The sequence below is a fragment of the Sorex fumeus genome, unplaced genomic scaffold, assembly GCF_029834395.1.
Source record: "Sorex fumeus unplaced genomic scaffold, SorFum_2.1 ptg000171l, whole genome shotgun sequence".
Lineage (NCBI taxonomy): Eukaryota > Metazoa > Chordata > Mammalia > Eulipotyphla > Soricidae > Sorex > Sorex fumeus.
In genome coordinates, this window is record NW_026606228.1 from 7,845,488 (window position 1) to 7,866,605 (window position 21,118).

Here is a 21,118-nt window from a genome sequence, read left to right on the forward strand (position 1 = left end):
ATAAGCAATGTATTTGCAAACTTTTTTTCCTCTTGTGGTTTGGAATCTCACGCCTATCAGGCAAACAGTCTACTACTGAGTTAGCACCCTCAGCCTAGAAGATTGCTTTATTTGGGGGATCACATCTGTCAGTACTCTGGGTCTATTCTGGGTTTGATGCAAGAGGACCGTAAGTGGTTCCAGGAAGAGGCACGCAAAACATACATTCAGGCTTGCATAGTTATTTTTCATGGGTTGTAGCATTTCATAATTTGGTTGTACTATAATGACCAGTATTGATTTTTTCAAAAGCTGCTATACAGCTATACAACTTTTTTTACATTTCTGAATGTTCCATACTGGATTTTTTGTTTGAGGACTTTCATTTCTTTAAAAAATCTATTAATTAATTTACAAGATTTCAGAATTTCAGGGAATATAGTTTAACCCCTTTTTAAGAGTATAGAATCAAAGCCAGTCATCAATAAAAAGTCCAAGTGACAAGGGATGTTTCATTTTTTATTGTTTTTTATTTATTTTTTGCTTTTTGAGTCACACCCGTCGATGCACAGGAGTCACTCCAGACTCATATACTCAGAAATTACTCCAGGCAGCACTCGGGGGACCATATGTGATCCTGGGAATCGAACCCGGGGCGGCCTGCAGAGCAAACCCTCTAGCCGCTGTGCTATCGCTCCAGCACTGACAAGGGATGTTTTAGATATGAGCCCATCTCAATATGTAGCTGAGTGTCACCTAAACAGGGTTTTTTGTACCGGGAGTAAAGGCTGGGATCAAAAGAGTCGAATCAGGCATCTTTTCCCGGCTTTCAATTGGCAAATACTAATGGTGCACGTAATCAGCGTTCCAGGCTTACAGAATACAGTCGAAGGCACCAGACGCAGTTTCGCACTTCCGGTTCAGAGGCGAAAGGGAGGGACTAGGAAAAAAAAAGTGTGGCACGGTCAGAGTCTGCGTGAGACACGTCCTGGTACTAATGCGCATGCGTTCCTCGCGTTACGTCCCGACGTACATAATCTCTTCTGGTTTGAACGATCTCTTCCGGGGGAGCTCTAGTCCAATGGGATTGCGCGCTGAAGCCGGGTGACCGGTAAACGGCTTTTGCCAGAAGTCATTACATCCGCATCTTGGAGCGGGAACCGTTGGAAGATGAAGTAAGGCTCCGGCTGTCCTCCGTGGAGTGTGGGAGGTCGGGGCTGGGGGCTTCGGATGCGGGGCGGGAGGAGCCGAGGGAAGGGGCGGGTCGCCGCGGGGCGGGGGGCGAAGCGTCAGATGGGGCGGGGGTCGTGAAGCCCAGAAGGCGCCGAGACTATTCCAGGGGAGTCCTAGTTCAGCGCTCTCGGTCGCCGGGCCGTTTCTTTACTCGGTGGCAACTTCCGCAGCCCGTTGACGAAAGTGAAGTTAATCAACGAGCTCAACGAGCGAGAGGTACAGCTGGGGGTGGCGGAGAAGGTGTCCTGGCACTCCGAGTACAAGGACAGCGCCTGGATCTTCTTGGGTGAGTTCTGCCGCGGTGCGCCTCGGGTTCCCCGCCGCCTGGCTTTCCAGGGAGGGTTTCAGCCTTCCGCCTGTCTTCTCCCTGGCTCTCGCGCCGCCCCCCCTACCCCCTCCTCGTTTAAGTGACACCCAGCGATGATCAGGCGTCACTCCGGGCTCTGCATTCAGCAGTTCCTTCTGGCGGTGCTCACAGAACCTATGGGATGGTCCAGGGATGGTGCCAGGTATCGAACCTGGGTCAGCCTCAGGGACCTGGGACGAATGCCCTATCCGCTACACGACTGCACCAGCCCTGCCAGCACTTATTTCTGCTTCTTATTTTGGGGGCCACACCAGGCGGTGCTTCTGGGTTTCTCCTGGCCCAATGCACCGGGATCACAATTGGTGGTGTCTGGGGAATATATGGTATGCCAGAGATGGGAACTCGACATTGTCCACGGGCAGGGCAAGCGCCGTACCCACGGTACTATTTCTCCGGCACCCTTATTTCTGTTCTTTTTCCAGGTTTTCATTTTTTTCCCTCTGTACCCCCCATTCCCTCTTACTCTTCCCCCATCCCATTTCCTTTGTCATCCCCTTCTCCCCTTTTTTCCCCTCCCCTTCATGTCCACTTCCCTTCTACCTGCTGTAGTATGACTCTGGTCAACTTTATTTATATGTATATAAACACAAACATATATATGTATGCGTATACATATGTATACACACATATATTACATATATTTTGGTTTTGGGGCCACACTTGCTGTGCTCAGGAGTTTCTACTGGCTCTACATTCAGAGATCACTCTGAGCTTGGGGGAATCATACTGGGTGTTGGGGATCAAGGTTGGGGTGGCTACATGTAAGGCAAACATCTGCTATACTATCTCTTTAACTGCTGATAATATATCTTAAGATACATTTGTGTTGTTGGAAACTACCTCCTTTGTCTACAAAGTTTTGGTTTTGAGGGACACCAATAGTACTTAGAGTAAGGCCTTGAACTTGGCTTTCCTTAGTTGCTTACCACTTACCACTTCGGAAGCCCTGAATACCTCTAGGAGTGATCTTTGAGCATAGTTGGATGTGGCAAGATAATTGAAACAAAACATTTTAAAAACAAAAAAAATTGGGGGGTTTGAGGAAAATTTAGTTGGGTCCATTACTGGTTTTCTTTTGTTGTTGTTGTTGTATTTTGATTTTATTGAATCACCGTGAGATAGTTACAAGCTTTCATGTTTGAGTTACAATCACACAATGATCAAACACCCATTCCTTCACCACTGCACATTAACATCTACCAATATCCTTGATATATCCCCCTTTCCCACCCACCCTCCCCCTGCCTCCATGACAGACAATATTCTCCACATTACTGGTTTTCTTGACCTTTCCATGTTCTAACTTAAAAACATTTTCTATACTACTGATGTATTGTATTCTATCAGATTGTGAGTTCAGATCTTCTTTTTTGGTAACCTCAAGGCTAGACCTAGATCTGGTACATGGTGCATGCTTAGCCAGTGTTTGAACTGAAATGTGATTTTTCTCTTCTAGGTGGACTTCCTTATGAACTGACTGAAGGGGATGTTATCTGTGTTTTCTCCCAGTAAGTCTGCTTTCATTTTCTCCTTTCTGGATTATCGGTGTCATTTTCTTCCACAATGATAAAATTTGATTCCTAACAAATTGTAGGCTGACTAGCATTTCTGCACAGGGAGAGCTATATTCAAGTTTTTGCTTTAGTTCTACCCAGGACATAGATGTAGGGCTCTCCCAGTGTGTAAAATCCAGCAACTTGTCTTGGAGGCTTCTGCTCTGCTTCTGTTGCTTTTGTTCTCTTTTTTGCGTTGGGGGAGTCCTTCAGGGTTTACTCCTGACTCTGCTTAGGAATCACTCTTTGTTTTCTCTTTTTGGGTCACACCCAGCGATGCACAAGGGTTACTCGTGGCTCATACATTCAGGAATTACTCCTGGCGAAGCTTGGGGGACCGTATGGGATGCTGGTAATTAAAACAGATCGGCCGCGTGCAACGCCCTACCTGCTGTGGTATCACTGCAGCCCCAGAAATCACTCTTGGTAGTGGTTGGAGGACCACCCATTGTGTGTGGTGCTGAGGATTGAACTCCCATCAGCTGCATTCAAGGGAAGGGCTGTACCCCTTGTATTTTCTTTATGGCTGTTTCCTTGATCTTTCATTTAGACTTTTAAACCAGGACCTTCAGTAGAGCAGATTAAAAGACTCCCAGAGAGCTACAGTCACCCTACAGAGTTACTTTTTGACCCCCTACAAACTAGGCATAACAGTCCTGGGCCCACACCTGTGTGACACTCTTCACTTAGGGCAAAGTTTACAGGATTTAGGAGAAAAAGCAAACGGTTTAGGTAGTACTTTGCTTTCTTTGTTTACAGATAAGTGTGAGGTTACTGAGCCGACCAGATCTCCTGTGGCTGGACAGCTTAGGGGACAGTAGGTTCTGGCTCAGGGGATGCGTACCATAGAGGTTAGTGGGCGATGGGAAAGAAACTTGGCAATGTTTATGAGAAGTGAGCCATGGGTATAGGTTTTGGGCACCCCAATCAGGCTGAGAGCTCTGGCAGCGATAGAGGTGTCTTCCTCCTAGCTTCTGGGTGTTGGGGAAATTCACAGTAGGTACATCCCATGATTATGTCCATTTCTTCATGGTATCTGTTCCTGGTCTAGTCTCTTATCTAGGACTGCATCCTTCAATATCACTGGCCTTCAGACTGGTCCATGGACTGGTGGTTCAAGACCCATTGATCTAGATGTTTTTGTCTTGTTTCTATTGAGTGATGGTCAACTAGTATGTGTATTCTAATTCTCATTCCACAGTGCTCTTCATGAAGACCTTTTGCCATTATTAATAATGACTTTGAAAAATATTTTTGATTTAGGTCATTTGTCTAGGATTGGGTTCGAACAGAGTGGTTGACTATGCGGGGTTAGTGTGAGGGACGTGGAGGGTTATGGAACTGTCTTTGAAATTTCGGAAAAGTGTTTTATCTGGAGACTGAAAGCTAAGGACAACAAGCAAATATTGGCAAATTCACTACAGAGTTTTGTTTTTATTATCAGAGAATTACTTTAGTAATTACAACTTGTGAAAAAATGGTGTAGAGAAGAATATAGGAAGGAGGACCAGAGAGTACAGTGGGTAGGGAAGCAGGAAAACACATTGGTAGATTTCTTGTCTTTTAATTGTTGGCAATGTTTTCAGTAGTTTGCTTTTGTAAATTAAGCCATAATATACATTTTAGTATGCAGCTCTTCTTTGTGCAATTATTGGATTAATGTTGCCAATTTTCTCTTTACTGATTAAATTTTTTTTAGTTTTGAGGCTGCACTAGTCTCTGTTTAAGTATCATTTCTGAAGAGCTCAAGGGACTATATGGGGTGATCAAAGATGGGTTGGTTTTGTGCAAGGCAAGCACCCTGCCTGCTGTCCTCTCTCTCCAGTCCCTCTTTGCTAACTTTTAAATGTTACTTTAAGATGTATTTATATTATTGTCAGATTGTGATTTTGCCTGAATAGAAATGTCCCTTTTTTCTGAATTCTAATCAGCAGAGATTTGTTATTTAAAAAAAATATTTGCCATTGACTTTCTTAAATTTATCTTATTAAAGACTTGTGGTTTCCAAAGTCATTTACAGTTGAGTTTTAGACATGTATTTCAAAACTAATCCTACTACTGGTGTTCTCATATTCCCTCCCCACCACAACCCCGAAACCCCCACCCCATCCCCCACCTGTCAACTTGGCAAGAACATTACAAAGTTTCAGTGGTTACAGCTTAGATATAATGTTTTTTTTTGGGGGAGGTCACACCCAGCAATGCTCAGGGGTTACTCCTGGCTTTGCACTCAGGAATTGCCCCGGGGACCATCTGGGATGCTGGAGATTGAACTTGGGTCACGCGCATGCAAGGCAAATGCCCCGCCCGCTGTGGTATTGCTCCAGCCCCTAGATCTCATGTTTTCAGTTTTGCTATGTACTTGCTTACTCTTTTACTTTGCTTTTATGTTCACTATCAGTGACATTAAACATCTTTTTCATAGATCAAGGTAAGGTAAAGGTAAAGGCCCTCCCGTTGTTCGTCGATTTGCTCGAGCGGGCCCAGTAACGTCTCCATTGGAGCCTTTGTTGTTACTGTGTCTGGCATGTCGAATACGTCATGGGGAGCTTGCCAGGCTCTGCCGTGTGGGCAAGATACTCTGGGTAGTTTGCCGGGCTCTCCGAGAGGGGCGGAGGAATCCCAACTCGGGTTGGCCATGTTGGCTGCATGCAAGGCAAACGCCCTACTGCTGTGCTATCGCTCCAGCCCTCATAGATCAACAGGTCATTATTCCTTTTAGTATGTTTTGTATTTTGCCTATTTTTTTCTAGTGGTGTGTTCCTCATTTTCTTAGTGATTTTACAAGCCTCCTTGATAGATTATGGATATTAGTTTTGTTATATCATTTTATCATGTCACTGTCACTGTCACTGTCTTCCCGTTGTCCATCAATTTGTCTGAGTCGGCCCAGGAACGTCTCCATTGTGACATTTGTTACTGTGTTTCGCATATCAAATATGTCACGGGTAGCTTGCCCGGCTTTGCCGGTTTCATCATGTATTTATTGATTTTTAAAATGTGATATATTAGGCTGGACAGAATACATAGATTAAGGTCCTTGCCTTGCATACCATTTTTTAGCTACAATACTGGTTCAAATTTGGGCCCTTTATATGATTTCTTGAACACAGCCAAAAGTTGCCACTGAAGTTTCCTGGGTGTCCTTCTCCAATTTGATGTGTGCTAGGACTGTGCCATTATTCTTCCATGTTGAGAAGTTTTAATTTAAGGTCTAGAGAGGCCTTTTTAACTGGTTCCTCTACTCTTTCTTTGATTTTTATCTTGAAATACTGCTTATATTTCATGTTCATGTATTTTATGCTTTTATTTCAAACCTAATACAGAAAAATTATAAAATATAAGGAATGCAACTGGTATCCCCTTAGCCAAGTCCCTGAAATTTAGCATTGTACCTAATTGTTTTTTACTATTTTCACCTTTTTCACGGTTTCTGGTTTTACTGAATTATCAGAGCGTCTGTTGAAAGACATGATTTGTGTGTTTGGACCATACCTGGCGATGCTCAGGGATTACTCCTGGCTGTGCACTCAGGAATTACTCATGGTAGTGCTTGGGGTAGCACATTGGATGCTGGGGATTGAACCCCAGTCACAAGGCAAGTGCCTTTGTGCTGCCCTCCAGCCCAGTACCAATATCCTTCAGTTTGTTTTTCCAAAAGAATACTGCCATCAGGAAATCAAATCTGATACAGAACTATTATCGAACCTTTCTGTTTTATTCATTTTCACCCAATCTCAAAAAGCCCTTTTTTGTTTCTGGGCCATACCCAGTGGTGCTTAGGGGCTATTCCCAGTCCATTGCTCGGGGTCGTTTTGACTGGTGCTCAGGGGACCATGTGGTGCTGGTGATCAAACCTGGATCTCCAGCATGCAATGTGGGTGTACCAGCCCTTTGAGCCATCTCCCCAGCTTGCTGATAATCTCTTTATTTGTAGGAGAAAAATTGCTTTGTGGTCCTTGATCTGTCATGCAAATTATAAAAATATTAGTCTTTTTTACTATAGACCGAACATGATTGCTACTCAATGTCTCTTTTTGCAAACCACAGCACTCAAAAGGAGAGAGATAACAAAAGGGAATGCCCTGCCACAGAGGTAGGGTGGGATGGGGGGCTGGGGGTGGGAGGGATACTGGGATCAGTGGTTTTGGAGAATGGGCACTGGTGGAGGAATGGGTACTTGATCATTGTGTAACTGAAACCGAAGCACAAAAAATTGTAAGTCTACAACTGTACCTCATATTGAGAAAATTGCTTTGTCCTCCTTGATCTGTCATAAAGGTAAAGGTAAAGGCCCTCCCGTTGATCGTCGATTTGCTCGAGCGGGCCCAGTAACGTCTCCATTGGAGACTTTGTTGTTACTGTGTCTGGCATATCGAATACTCTCGGTAGCTTGCCGGGCTCTCCGAGAGGGGCGGAGGAATCGAACTCGGGTCGGCCATGTTGGCTGCGTGTAAGGCGAACGCCCTACCCACTGTGCTATCGCTCCAGCCCTGATCATCTGTCATGTAATTTATAAAAATCTCTTAGTCTTTTTTATTTTTCCAGAAAGCTTCAGGGTTAAGGTGCTTGTCTTGCATGTGGCTGACCCTGTTTTAATCCCCAGCACCACAGATGGTCCCCTGAGTGCCTAGAATGAGCCCTGAACATAGAAGAATCCTAGGAGTAACCCCCGAGCACCAGTGGGTATTTATTATAGGATAAAACACATTTTTAGGGTGTTCATTTTTTTACAAAAAGTTTTTGTTAAGTATTGATTACAGGGTCTCCTCACATGTGCTGTAATGCCGAACCACCTTCCTCGCACCTATAAGTTTTGGGGTTTTTTTTTGGTTTTTTTTTTTTTTTTGCTTCTTGGGTCACACCCGGCGATGCACCGGAGTTGCTCCTGGTTCATGCACTCAGGAATTACTCCTGGCGGTGCTCGGGGGACCATATGTGATGCTGGGAATCAAAGCTAGGTCAGTTGCATGCAAGGCAAACGTCCTACCCGCTGTGCTATTGCTGCAGCCCCTCCTATAAGTTTTAGTGCATAGAATTTTGTAATCATCACCTGAATTAGACTGAAGATCAGTTCCATTACCCTCAAATTTCCTTCATGTTGTACCTTTTGTAGTCTTGCCTTTGATTTTATTTCTCTGTTTTCCTTTGAGGCTGGGTACTCCCAGCTGTGCTTAGGGTTTACTCCTGGCTCTGTACTCCGCGATTACTCCTGGTATGCTCTGGGGACCATATGTGGTTTTTGTTTTCTGGTTTTGCTTTTGTTTTTTTGGCCACAGCCAGTGGTGCTCAGGAGTTGATATTTCTAACTCAGTAGTCTGAAATCATTTCTGGTGGACTCAGAACCAACCCCACCCCCTCCCCCGCCTCCGTTTGATTATTTTACATGGTAAAGTGTATCATTCTTTCATGTTTCTGCATTTGGAATCAATTATAAGTGTTTCTACTTAACCCACCGATCTGGGTTTTTTTTATGTGTATGATTTTAGTGCAATAAATTGAAATCCCTGATCGATTTAGATTTATTTTTATGGATATTTGTAAGATACAGATTCAGTTTGTCTTTTCAAATGGCTACTTTTTGTAGCACTGTTTATTAATTTACCCTCACAAATTGAAACATTAACCTTACATATTTGTATACTAATTCATATATCCTTAACTTTCTTGGTTTTTTTCTTTCATTTATTGGTTTGTCTCTTCAGGAGCACGTACCAACTAGTTAATCATATAAGCTGTTCAAAGTTTTCCTAGTTCTTTTTTCTTCCTTTTTGGGTTACACCCGGCAATGCACAGGGGTTACTTCTGGCTTTGCACTCAGGAATTACACCTGGCGGTGCTCAGGGAACCATGTGGAATGCTGGGAATTGAATCCGGGTTGGCCACATGCAAGGCTAATGCCCTATCCTCTGTGCTATCACTCCAGCCCCATCCCTAGTTATTCTTATGTTCATTTTCCCGCAAGAATGTTGGAAACAATTTACTCTGCTCCAGGGGAAAAAAGGTGTGCATTTTAAAACTGGAATTGAATGAAATTTATGTATTAATTTTGAGAAGGATTTTTAGTGTTTTTATTATGTTGGGTTATCCTAACCAACAACAAAGTATATTTTTCCTCAATATTATTTTTATAAAATTGTTCACAAGAATTTATTACATTCATTAGTCGAGCACCAATTCCACCACTATTACACCTTTTCACCCCCATTATTTCGGATTTTCTGACCACCAGTTAAGCCTGCCCTCAAAGCAAGTACTAGATAATTTATTTTGTATTGCTTATTATGAATAACGCATTAAAAATGATCCAAAATGTTTTCTTAGAGGTAAATGTGTGAAGATTTTTGTATTTCACCCTAGAGCCATTAAGCCCAACAAGGGATATTTTTATATTTATTTTAATCTATGTTTCTTTGAGGAGTTATAAAAAGTTTTACTTAAAATATAATTTATACTTCATTTTTCTTTTGGGGTCAACCTGATGGTGCTCATGGCTTATTCCAGGCTCTGTTGTCAGTGACCCCTTATGTCAGGGCTCAGGGCCCATATGTCATACCAAGGATTAAGCCAGGTCTGCCACATTTAAGGCAAGCGCTTTGACCCGTGTACTGTCTCTCCATCCCTGTTCAAGTCCATTTTCATAATTTTTTATTGATTTACTTATTTTTTTGCCATACTCTGCGTGCTTCGGGTTTGTTCCTGGCTCTGCATTCAGGAATTAGACCTGTCAGTGCTTGAGGGACCTTATACTGGGAATAGAATCCAGGTGGGATATATGTAAGGCATGTATGTGCCCTACCCACTGTACTCTTTCTCCGGTCCCTCAAGTTTATGTATCTATTTATTTTTGTTTTTGGACCATACATGGCAATGCTCAGGGCTTACTCCTGGCTCTGTACTCCTGGAGGTTTTTCCTGGCGGTACTTAGGGGACCATTTGGGATACCTTGGATCGAATTCGGGTCTGACACTTGCAAGGCAAGTACCTTCCCTACTGTACTGTTGCTCTGGCCCCTGAAGTTTATTTTTAATTTTATTTTTCTTGCTAGCTGTAAATGGGGTTCCTCCTCCTCCTCCTCCTCCTAAGCGATTACAGTTTGAATTCAAGAAAGTGGTATATTTGTAACTATATCCTATTTAAAATTAGGCATTGTGATTTTAAGTAAATTTTGGGCTCTTAATTAAGAGTATTTTAGGTTTTCTATACTACAATCACATCTAATCTTTAAACAAATATCATTTCACCTTTTATTTTTGATTTATGTTTTCTCCTTAATTGCATTAGCAGATAACACTACACTGTAACACTGTCCTCCCGTTGTTCATCGATTTGCTCCAGCGGGCACCAGTAATGTCTCCATTGTGGGACTTGTTGTTACTGTTTTTGGCATATCAAATACGCCACAAGGAGCTTGCCAGGCTCTGCCGTGTGGGTTGGATACTCTTGGTAGCTTGCTGCGCTTTCCAAGAGGAATAGAGGAATCAAAGCCGGGGTGGCTGTATGCAAGGCAAATGCCCTCCCTACCCACTGTGCTATTGCTTCAGCAATTAAATAGGTAAATAGTTCTTGACATCACTTGAGCTGTTTTTAGTACTTTCTGTTAAAGGTACAAAGGTACTAGATTTTGGCAGAAATCTGTGTCTGTGATTATGTTTATAATATAGTCATCAATATTTATTTGTTCTTTTTGTTATTTGGTCCTGTCCAGTGGTGTTTGGGAACTTTTCCCAGCTTGGTGCTGGGGGATTACTTCTGGTGGTACCTGGGGGACCATTTTGTACAGGGATTGAGCCTAGGTGTCCTACCTGCAAAGCATATAATGAACTCACCACTGAGTTTTCTGTTTGCTATTTTCTTTTTCTGACTCTATTAAAAATATTAGTTTTTTGTTTTTGTGCCTCACCTGGCAATACTCATGGATTTGGCCTCAAGGATCATTCTTGGTGGTGCTTGGGAGAGTGTATGAGATGCCGGGGATTGAATCTGAGTCGACCGTGTGCAAGTCAAGCACCTTACTAGCTATACTGTTGTCCCAGTGACACCAAGCTCTACTCAGAAATTACTCCTGGCTCTGTGCTCTGGGATGTCTCCTGGGAGTGATGGGTACGTTAATTTAGGTGGGAGACATGAATTTTGAATCTTAATTATTATCACTATGTTTAAACCTTTTAACTTTCTTTTGAATTGAATCACTGTGAAATAGACCCTTACAAAGCTGTTCAAGATTAAGCTTCAGTCAGTGTTCCAACACCCATCTCTCCACCAGTGTACATTTCTCAGCACCAGTATCCTCAGTTTCCCCTCCCATCACTCTCCAGCCCCCCACTCCCCAGTCTGCCTCTATGGCTGGCACTTTTATTCTCTTCACTCACTTTTTAAATGGGACATTTCCTATTATATCCTTGAATAACTTTTTTGTCTTGTTTAGGGGTGCCACAGCAGTGGTGCTCAGGGATCACTCCTGGTGGGGCTCAAGGAACCATATGGGGTGCTAGGGATTGAACCCGGTTGACTGCATGCAAGGCAAGAGCTCTATCCACTGTCCTGCTTTAGCTCCCTCCCTATAACTTTTTATTTTTATTTATTTTTTAATTTTTCTTAGAGAAACACCATGAGGTACAGTTGTAGACTTACAGATTTTGTGCTTGTGTTTAAGTTATACAGTGATCAAGTACCCATTCCTCCACCACTGCCCATTCTCCACCACCACTGATCCCAGTATCCCTCCCACCCCACATCCCCCCATACCCCCTCTCTCTGTGGCAGGGCATTCCCTTTTGTTCTCTCCTTTTGGGTGCTGTGGTTTGCAAAAGAGGAATTGAGTGGCAATCATGTTTGGTCTATACTTTAAGCATATGTCTCCCATCCTGGGCGTATCTTCCCAACACCCTTTATTTGGTGCTCCCTTCTCTGAGCTGCCTTTAACCCTAGAGTGTGCGGCTGGCCTCCAAGCCATGGAGTAAACTTCCTGGTACTTATCTGGGCTATTCTTGGGTGTTAGTCTCCTATTTTGTTACTTTATGTTCCCCAGATGAATGCAGTCTTTCTATGTCTGCCCCTCTCTTTCTGATTCATTTCGCTTAGCTTGATACTTTCCATGTAGTACCACTTGTATGTAAATTTTATCACTTTATTCTTGTAATAGCTACATAGTACTCCATTGTGTAGATGTACCAAAGTTTCTTTAACCAATCATCTGTTCTTGGGCACTAATGTTTTTTACAGATTCTAGCTATTGTAAAGAGTGCTGCATTGAACAAACAAGTGCAGATGTCACTTCGACTATACCTTTTTGCCTCTCTGGGATGTATTCCCAGCAGTGGTACTGCTGGGTCAAATCCTTCCTATAACTTTTTATAGTTAACCTTCATTTGTCATCTGTTTCTAGGTTTGTCTTTTATAGTCAATATTTAAGTTTTGTTTGTCATACATTCTGAACATTTTACTTCAAATAGTGTGGGCTTTCTTTTTGTAAATAGATATGGTGAGATTGTTAACATAAATCTGGTACGTGATAAGAAGACTGGAAAATCCAAGGGATTCTGTTTCCTTTGCTATGAAGACCAGCGGAGCACAATTCTGGCTGTTGACAATTTTAATGGCATCAAGGTGAGTATAAGTATGAAGCAGGATTTGGCTGAATGTTTCTGATACAGTGGTTTGGTTTTATTTTTCCCCTGATTCGGACAGGCTCACGGGCCACCAGGATGAGACATAAAAAGTTTCAGGGGTGTGGGGAAATTGTTCTAGGAAGCAATTACATGGGCCTCTGCCCCAGTCAGGACTCTTTCCTTCCTCAGTATTAGCTATTCCCCCACCCACCCAGGGAGACCTTTGTTTCTTTCCTTTCCCTTCTCGCCACTGTATTTCTCCAGCCCAGGAGAGTGACTCTTAGAGAATTTGTCACTGATTGCACCAGTAATAAGTAGTTACGAGGACAGCATGGAAAGGGTTATAGGTTTTCATTTTATGGATCCTACATTCAAAGTCAGTCAAAGAAGGGATGGTTTTGAAAATATTTTTTCCATCTTTGGGTCATACACAACGATGCTCAGGTGTTACTCCTGGCTCTGTACTCAGGAATTACGCCTGGCCTTCCTGGGGGACCATATGGGATGCTGGGAATCAAACCTGGGTCAGCCGCGTGCAAGGCAAACGCTATACCCACCATGCTATCTCTCCAGCCCCACAAAAATGTTTTTAAATGGGAAATAGGATAGGTGATAAGAGGTAGATTAGACTTAAAAGTAAGACTGAAATCAGACCTTGTATTGGAAAAATAAAAGCAAAACTTTGGGAATGTTGAGTGCCTAATGACTATAGAATTAAGCATGTTTCGGGGACTGAAGTGATCCTACAGTAGGTAGGGCTCATACCTTATCTGTGGCTGACCAAGGTTATGATCTGAACACCCTATATGATCTTCTAGGCACATTCAGTAGTGGTTCAACACCCCCCACCATCAAAAAGGAGTTTTTAAGTCTATGCTTGAAAAATGAAATGTTTTTGTTTGATGTGAGTGATTAATATTTTTGTTTGTTTGTTTGTTTGTTGTTTGCTTTTTGGGTCACATCCGGCAATGCACAGGGGTTACTCCTGGCTCTGCGCTCATGAATTACCCCTGGCGGTGTTCAGGGGACTATATGGGATGCTGGGAATCAAACCCGGGTTGGCTGCATGCAAGAAAAACGCCCTACCCGCTGTACTATTGCTCCAGCCCTGAGTGATTAATATTTTGTTGTTTGCCCAGAGTTTGTGTTTCACAACAAAAGTATCTGTGTGAGATAGTCACAAAGATTCCCAGAATGTTTTTGTATCATGACATCAATAGAGCACAAAAATATTTGTATGGCACACAGGGGTAAACTGACCGATGATGCTAGTGCACTTGCCTCAGGGGCTAAGTAGCCCTCAGTCTGCTTGTGGTTGCCCTGAGAGCAGAGAAAATTGCTAGCTGGGAAACAGTGCTCAAACAGACCAGTTGGGAAACAGTGTTGGTGATTTCCCCAGAGATAGAATTAGCAAGAAGTTGGTGTGGGTCACTTAGTTTGGAAGGAGAGCTGTCTTTGCTGATGCATTGACTTTCTGTCTTAGATCAAAGGACGAACTATTCGAGTGGATCATGTGTCTAACTATCGGGCTCCTAAGGACTCAGATGAATTGGATGATGTGACCAGGTTACTTCATGAGAAGGGCTGTGGGGCTCACACGCCTTCAAACAGTTCAGCTGAGGACTCTGAAGATGACAAACCCACAAAAATACACAAAAAAGGTAAAGTGTTATGACCAAAAAAGATTCCAGGTGGTCTTAATTTTTTTTGATGAATAAAACTGTATATTTAACCATAGAAAGGTAAGTTTATTTTCTAATAGAAAGAAAATATTCATATAACCAAAACTCTTAAGAAATAATGACTTAGTAAACTTAAGTTTATGTCAAGATACAAATATAGATACTCATTTTTTTTTCTTTTTGGGTCATACCCGGCAATACACAGGGGTAACTCCTAGCTCTGCACTCAGGAATTAAACCTGGTGGTGCTCAGGGGACCATATGGGATGCTGGGAATCAAACCCAGTCCGGCAGTGTGCAAGGCAAACGCCCTAACTGCTGCGTTATTACTCCATCCCGATACTCATTTTATTTCATCTGACTCCCCATAGAGAAAAGTAAATTTAAAGAGTATACTGATGGGCATACACACTTTCTAGAAAATATTCTAAGACATTTTCAAATCTCATCTTTTTTAAATTGGAGATTGACAGTTGGGATATTTTTACTCTTCATCTTATAAATTTTGCTGTTTTTGCTGTCTTGCCATGAATATTAATATAGTACTAAAATTCATATTATTAGACTGGATGATAATAGTACTGAGAGTGGGTAGGGTGTTTAATTTATACACAGCCAACCCGGGTTTGATCTCTTGCATACCATGTGGTCGTCCAAGCACCACCACGCCAAATTCAAATTATTTTTTGGGGGGTGGGGGTCACACCTGATGGTGCTTTGGCTTACTCCTACTTCTGCATTTGATGTAGTGTATTTAGAAAATAAGAACTTTGGGGGAGAGTTATTTATTTTTTCATTTCCTATTTGTTGCTCCCATCCATTTTTTTTTATCTCCAGACAAAAAGGAAAAAAAGAAAATGAAGAAAGAAAAGCGGGATGTACAGCCAGAAACACCAGTCTGCTCTTCGCCACCCAGAAGCAAGATGCTAAAGGAAAACAATTCCCCCGACTGTAAAAAGTTCAACAGCAAGAACTCTGAAAAGGTTCAGAAGTCAGAATCCAGGGAGGGGCTGAAGCAGTACCACAGCTCCCCTGAAGTCAGGACAGCCTACCACTCTGGAACAGAGGCCCGAGACAGGGAGCCAAAGAAGGAGAAGCCCAAACAGGAACACAGGTCCTTAAGTAGGAGGGAGGAAAGGGAAGAAAAGAACAGGGATAGGGACAAAGATCAAAGGTCAGATACCCACTTTGGAAGGCACAAGGAGCGTTCTGAATGGCATGGTCGAAGGAGTAGGAGTAGGAGTAGAAGTAGGAGCAGGAGCAGGAGCAGTGATAAATCCCACAGGTATCAAAGATCCTGGCACTCCCGGGATTGGGGATCCCCCACTTCCAGAGACTACAGGCATCACTGAGACTGTAGCCGGTTGAGTTGCTTGGTAGAATTGGACATGAAATGGTATCTTCTTGTGTGTGTGTGTTTGTGTATGTGTGTGTATGTATGTTGGTTCCCACCAGGAGGTACTCATGAATTACTCCTAGCTCTGTGCTCAGGGGTCAATCCTGGCAGGGCTCAGGACCATATGAGGTTCTGGGGACTGAATTTAGGACAGCTGCCTGGAAGAGAAACACCCTGTTCAACAAACTGTCTTTCTGGCCCCACATTTGAACTGTTATAAGAAGCAGTTTTTTTAAAAAAACCAATTATTTCTCTCTTTTGATATGTAAAATCTTCTGAAGCTTAATTATTTTAGTTTCTTTTGGATTAATCCTTGAGAGAGATGTACTTTCTAAAGTCTGATGTCCTTACTTTTTTGGGTGGGGGAGGCAGGTAACACCTGGCAATGCTTAGTGATTACTCCTGGCTCTGCACTCAGATATTACTCTTGGCAGTGCTTGGGAGACCATATTGGATGCCATGGGGATTGAACACATGTTAGCTATGTGCAATTCACACGCCTGACTTGCTTTTTTATCTTTCCATTGCCGAATGTTCTTAATTTTTAAGCACAGTTTGTTGTCCTTGGGAATATATTTGCCATTAATCAGATTACATGTGCTAAATGGGTTCAGATATAGATCCAAAAACCTATACCCCCCCAAGAAGGATTAGAAATATTTAAAAAATGGGAAAATATTAGTTCTTGAATTTTTATCTGTGTTCGATGACTTTCCATTTGGCAGTTAAACCATAGAGATGTGTGACTTAATTCAGTTTAAATAGCGTGATATAGATACCGTAATGAAGCTGTTAGTCTGTTCTGTGTATATTGAGATGTGTCTTTTCCTGAACCATTTTGTTGGTTGATACATTTCCACATCTGTTCCTTGCAATTTATTTTTATTGAGAAATTCACACAACAAAATTCACCTCGTACAAAAATGTAGTTTTTCAAATTTGGCTTAAAATTGGTTTGAAATATTGTGAAGGTTCTGCTGTTAGCTTCATACCTTTATATGTGTATAACTGTCACAACATCCATCACCAAGCTTTGGGTGCTATCCCACCACCAAAAAGACCGAGCTGGTTCCTTCCACTACCTACTCCTTCTCTCTGAGAGTCACCATTGTATTCCTTCAGTCTAGCAAGTTTGTTATTTTCTTTTCTTTTTAATTTTTTTAGTGAAGCTTTGGGAGTTTTATTTTTTAAAATTTCAAATAATTGGGGTTTTTTTGGTCAGACCTGGTGAAGCTCAGGGGTTGCCTATATTTCATGCTCTATGGGTTTGTCTCCTGTGTGAATTCTTTCTTGTTGAATTAGGGCTGGCTTCCTTGAGAAAGTTTTTCTACATTATTTTTATTTATAGTGTTTCTCTCCTGAGAGGCTCTGTTTTTTTTTTTCTGTTTTGAGTTATCTATCATCCATGGCTCTACTCCTTGTTTTATTTTTATTTTTTCATGGCTCTACTCTTTGCTTCAACTTATTGATTGCTTCAGGTGTGATGACAGAATGTCCCAATGATTCCAGGTCCTGTAGTTTTCCAGTATCATGTCACTGAACAGGGTCCTCTGCTCATTAGCCAGGAACTGCCATGCTTCTCACGTGAAGTTCACAGTCACCTCCTCAAAGAGCACCATCCCAAAGGTGTTTTCATAGGTATCTCTTAGAAATTCTGTGAGCTTTTGAAGTAGAGTTGAGGAAGATTGGGAAAACTGGCATGGCTGGCTCCTGTATCTTAAGAGTCTTATGTTTATGTTTTGGATAGAAGTCTGCATAATTTCATGGTCATGCCAAGTTAGAATCTTTCCTTCCTGTATGTTCTGTCTGTGCTCTTCTGCTGCTTTACAACCTGTGTTTGGTTCCAAGATCCTACTACACGTCACAATGAATTTGAGTGAAGCAGCCCATGATGTGGAGCGACTTTGGCCCATGACGACCCTGGAAGCTGCAAGTTCTGGTGGATAGCGTCATTGGAATTTTGATTGGCTCTGCAGGAAATCTGTTGAATGCTTTGGACTGACTAGAAGAATTGTGCCACCCCTTGAACATCAGGGTGTTCTTCCGTTGTGTCCTCTAATAGGGAAAATGTATCACTTGAGCTCTGCTCCTCATTCTGCTTACCCCACATTGTTCCTCTATGGGGAGAAATAATCTCTTTTTGGTTCATTTTAATTTTGGGGGCGGGGGATTAATAGGGATGGGTACACCACCAGTGCTCAGGTCTTATTCTTGATTCTAATCTCAGGGATCGAACCTGGCTAAGCTGTGTGCATGGCAAGTTTATTAGTAGGCTCTAATGAACATGATTGAAATTTCTGTGAGTATGTCACACAATCTATTAAATTCTTTCGGTAGGATGGTCAGGATTATCGGGGGAAGTCTGCCACCCCTTGGTGAACACAAACTTTTCTTCCACTTACTAGTTTCCTCTCATAAGGAAATAATATTCCTGGTCACCTTCACCTGTTTTGTCTCCCCCCCCCCCACAATTTATCCAGCCGTACCTGCTGTACTAGCAGTCTAGCTCTACTGTTTTAAATTTTTTTGACTCAAAAAGGTAAAGAACAAAACCCTGATGTGTGTATTCCTAAGAGATTGAGTTTTCCAGAATAGCAGCTCCTTGCCAGCGTTGAGTGAGGTATGGAAACAAAAGCAAGACACAAACCAGTTTTGTCATAGAAAGACTCTGGGCAGCAGCTATAGTGCCAGGACCGAACTTGAGTCAGCCACGTGCAAGGCAAACTTCCTATGCTCTGTATTCTCAATCTAGCCCCTTCAGTAATATTTTGAACAGCTCATACATTGTTTTATTTATTTTCATTATTTAATAATGAGCAATTGCAAAACTTATAAGCCATAGAATTGTCCACAGTCTGAAATCATTATATTTTGGGTGATTGTGCCATTCTTGGCTTCTGCAATATTCATATCCTATTCCACCCTGCCAAAATCTTTGTGCTTGCCATCCAACCAGTCATTTTGATTTTGCAGGGGAAGATCTGGGAGTCTTTCATATTGGGTCCTGCTTTTGCCATGGAAAACATGGCAGGATTGGTGTGCTTCTAGATGAAATTCTTATTATTCAGTATATCCTATTTTTTTCCTTTTTAAAAAAATGCTTAATTGTAGCCTTTGAATATCCATAGGTTTCTAATGTGCCCAACTAGGGCCTCACCCCTATCCTGAATTCATGACAGGAGAATGCAGGAGTATGGCTACCGAGTGAGAGTTCATCATCAATAGACAGTTGTAGGGGGCGGGGGGCGGCCTGCTCCCCATGAGGGAGACTCAGTGTTTCCGGTCTTTCTGAAGCAGCTTGGATGCTTTTGAAGTGATGTTGATGGCTTTTTTAAAATTTTTTTTTTCACATCTGGATGGCAATGGTAAGCAGTGCGTATAGTTTTGGGCCTGCCGCATGCAAAATAAAAAATAACTCAATAAAATATGTATATACACCTGGTGTCTTTAAGACATGTTCTGGAGGAGACTAGGCTAGGATTATTAAAAAAAAGAGAAAAAAGATATTTACTGTAGGAAGTTTCTAGAACCTGCATATGCATACGCTCGCTTTGGTCCCATCAGAGCTGCTTTTTCTGAAGCATCCAAACTTTGGGGACGGTGGGGCTAGAGCAACTCAGGAGGCGTTTGTAGTGGGGGAGGGGGCGGGTGCGGGGGCCTTGGGCTCAGGGTCTGGGTTCAGGTCGGTAGAGTACAAGATCAGGTCGGCGGTGTACAAGAGCCAGAGATTCAGCAGGTGGGCCTTGTCCTGCAGCTGGGGCCCGAGGGGCTTGCCCAGGATCTGAACAAGGCACCAATCTTCTTCTCCACGTCCAGCACGATGATGCCACCTTGCTGCAGCCTGGCTTCACCCTCTTGATGATCAAGTCCTTGCGATCGATCATGGAGCTCTGCAGGTGTTCTGCAAAAGCCGGGGTGGTTTGTTGGCTGAATTGTTCCACATGACATGGCCTGTTCGCTTTTTTCTTCGTTTTGGGGTCACACTCCATGGTATGGAGATTTTGCACGTGGATCTGTCTCAGGAATTACTCCTGGTGCTGCTTGGGGGACCCTATGGGTCAGCATCTCCTATTGATGAGTACTAAACTGCTGGTGCTGTTATGGTGAAGGAAGTATCACCCTGGGATTATTCTGTGAAAGCATGAAGTTTTGTAACCAAAGCCTTTCTTACTAGTACTCAGCAAAAAAATTCTGCTGTCTTTGAAAGTCAGCACTTCCCTCCACAACTATTGGATTTTTTCCCCTTCCCAATTCCATTCCAATCCCTCTGTCAGGTTTCCTCCGGAGGGCAGATCTCATTTCTATTGTTTTGGGGACATTTGTGGTCTCTGTTCATTTTTTTTCTTTTAGCTCTCTGAATTTTCAATTCTTTTGAATTGATCTTAGAATTTGTTCCTTATTTTAGTCCTACATGATTTTATTTATTGTAGATTTGTTGTACACTTTGAAGATGGAAATAACAGGTTCGTGGGTGCTCTAAAGTTACTTTTGCACCATCCTTCATTGCACATCAGATTTCCTTTCTGCCACATTTGGAGAAGTACATGGGGACTCAGGTAACTTTAAAAGACCAGCAGCTCAGATTTTGACTCTGATTGGTTGCAGTCCTGCCCTCACTTGCAGTTTTAGGAAATAGAGGTGTCAGTCTGAAAGTGATTGAGGTTCTTTAATTGACTACAAAGTGTGGAATGTGTCAAGCAAGGTTCTCTGTGGGCTACCTGCTGCCTAGAGAGCAGGGTCATCTTAGGCCATGTGATCCCTCTGCTGAATAAAAGGAGGAATAATAGTACTTGGTACCATTAATAGTGGCGACCAAGAGAGACTGATGTCTTTAAGCCTTAAGGATGTCTCTGCACAAATATTATATGGGAAGTCATTCATTACCAATTACCAAAAAGGAATGTCTAAAAATGATCACACCACAGAGAGCATAGAGGGTGTTTATGGTATGTTCGTTACATAACTGACTGTGGCCACAATAAATTGATCAATTCTGAGAGATAATGGTACCCAAATAGGATTCTAAAACAGAGCAGATACTTTCTGTATTCAGAAGAAGCTTTATAATCTTAACTGCCACCTCCAATATTACCGTAGATTCTTCTGTAATATATTTAAAAAATTGGGGGCCGGGGTAGAGGTATATCCAGCAGAGCTCAGTGCTGACTTTACAAAAAATTTATAAAGTTCATAATTTTTTTGGCCTTTTGGGTCACACCTGGCATTGCACAGGGGTTATTCCAGGTTCTACACTCAGAAATTACCCCTGGGGGCGCTCAGGGGAACCATATGTGATG

The 21,118-nt window shown here is 42.5% G+C and overlaps 1 protein-coding gene across 1 annotated transcript; it reads left to right on the forward strand.

Annotated features, from left to right (window-relative positions):
* Positions 1-1,060: 1,060 nt before the first annotated feature.
* Positions 1,061-16,017, forward strand: RBMX2 (RNA binding motif protein X-linked 2). Its single transcript, XM_056107757.1, has 6 exons — positions 1,061-1,154; positions 1,383-1,498; positions 3,036-3,087; positions 12,612-12,741; positions 14,227-14,404; positions 15,263-16,017. Exons 1-6 carry the CDS (start codon positions 1,150-1,152, stop codon positions 15,775-15,777), a joined length of 996 nt encoding a protein of 331 aa, XP_055963732.1. The 5' UTR covers positions 1,061-1,149; the 3' UTR covers positions 15,778-16,017.
* The last annotated feature ends 5,101 nt before the right edge of the window (positions 16,018-21,118 follow it).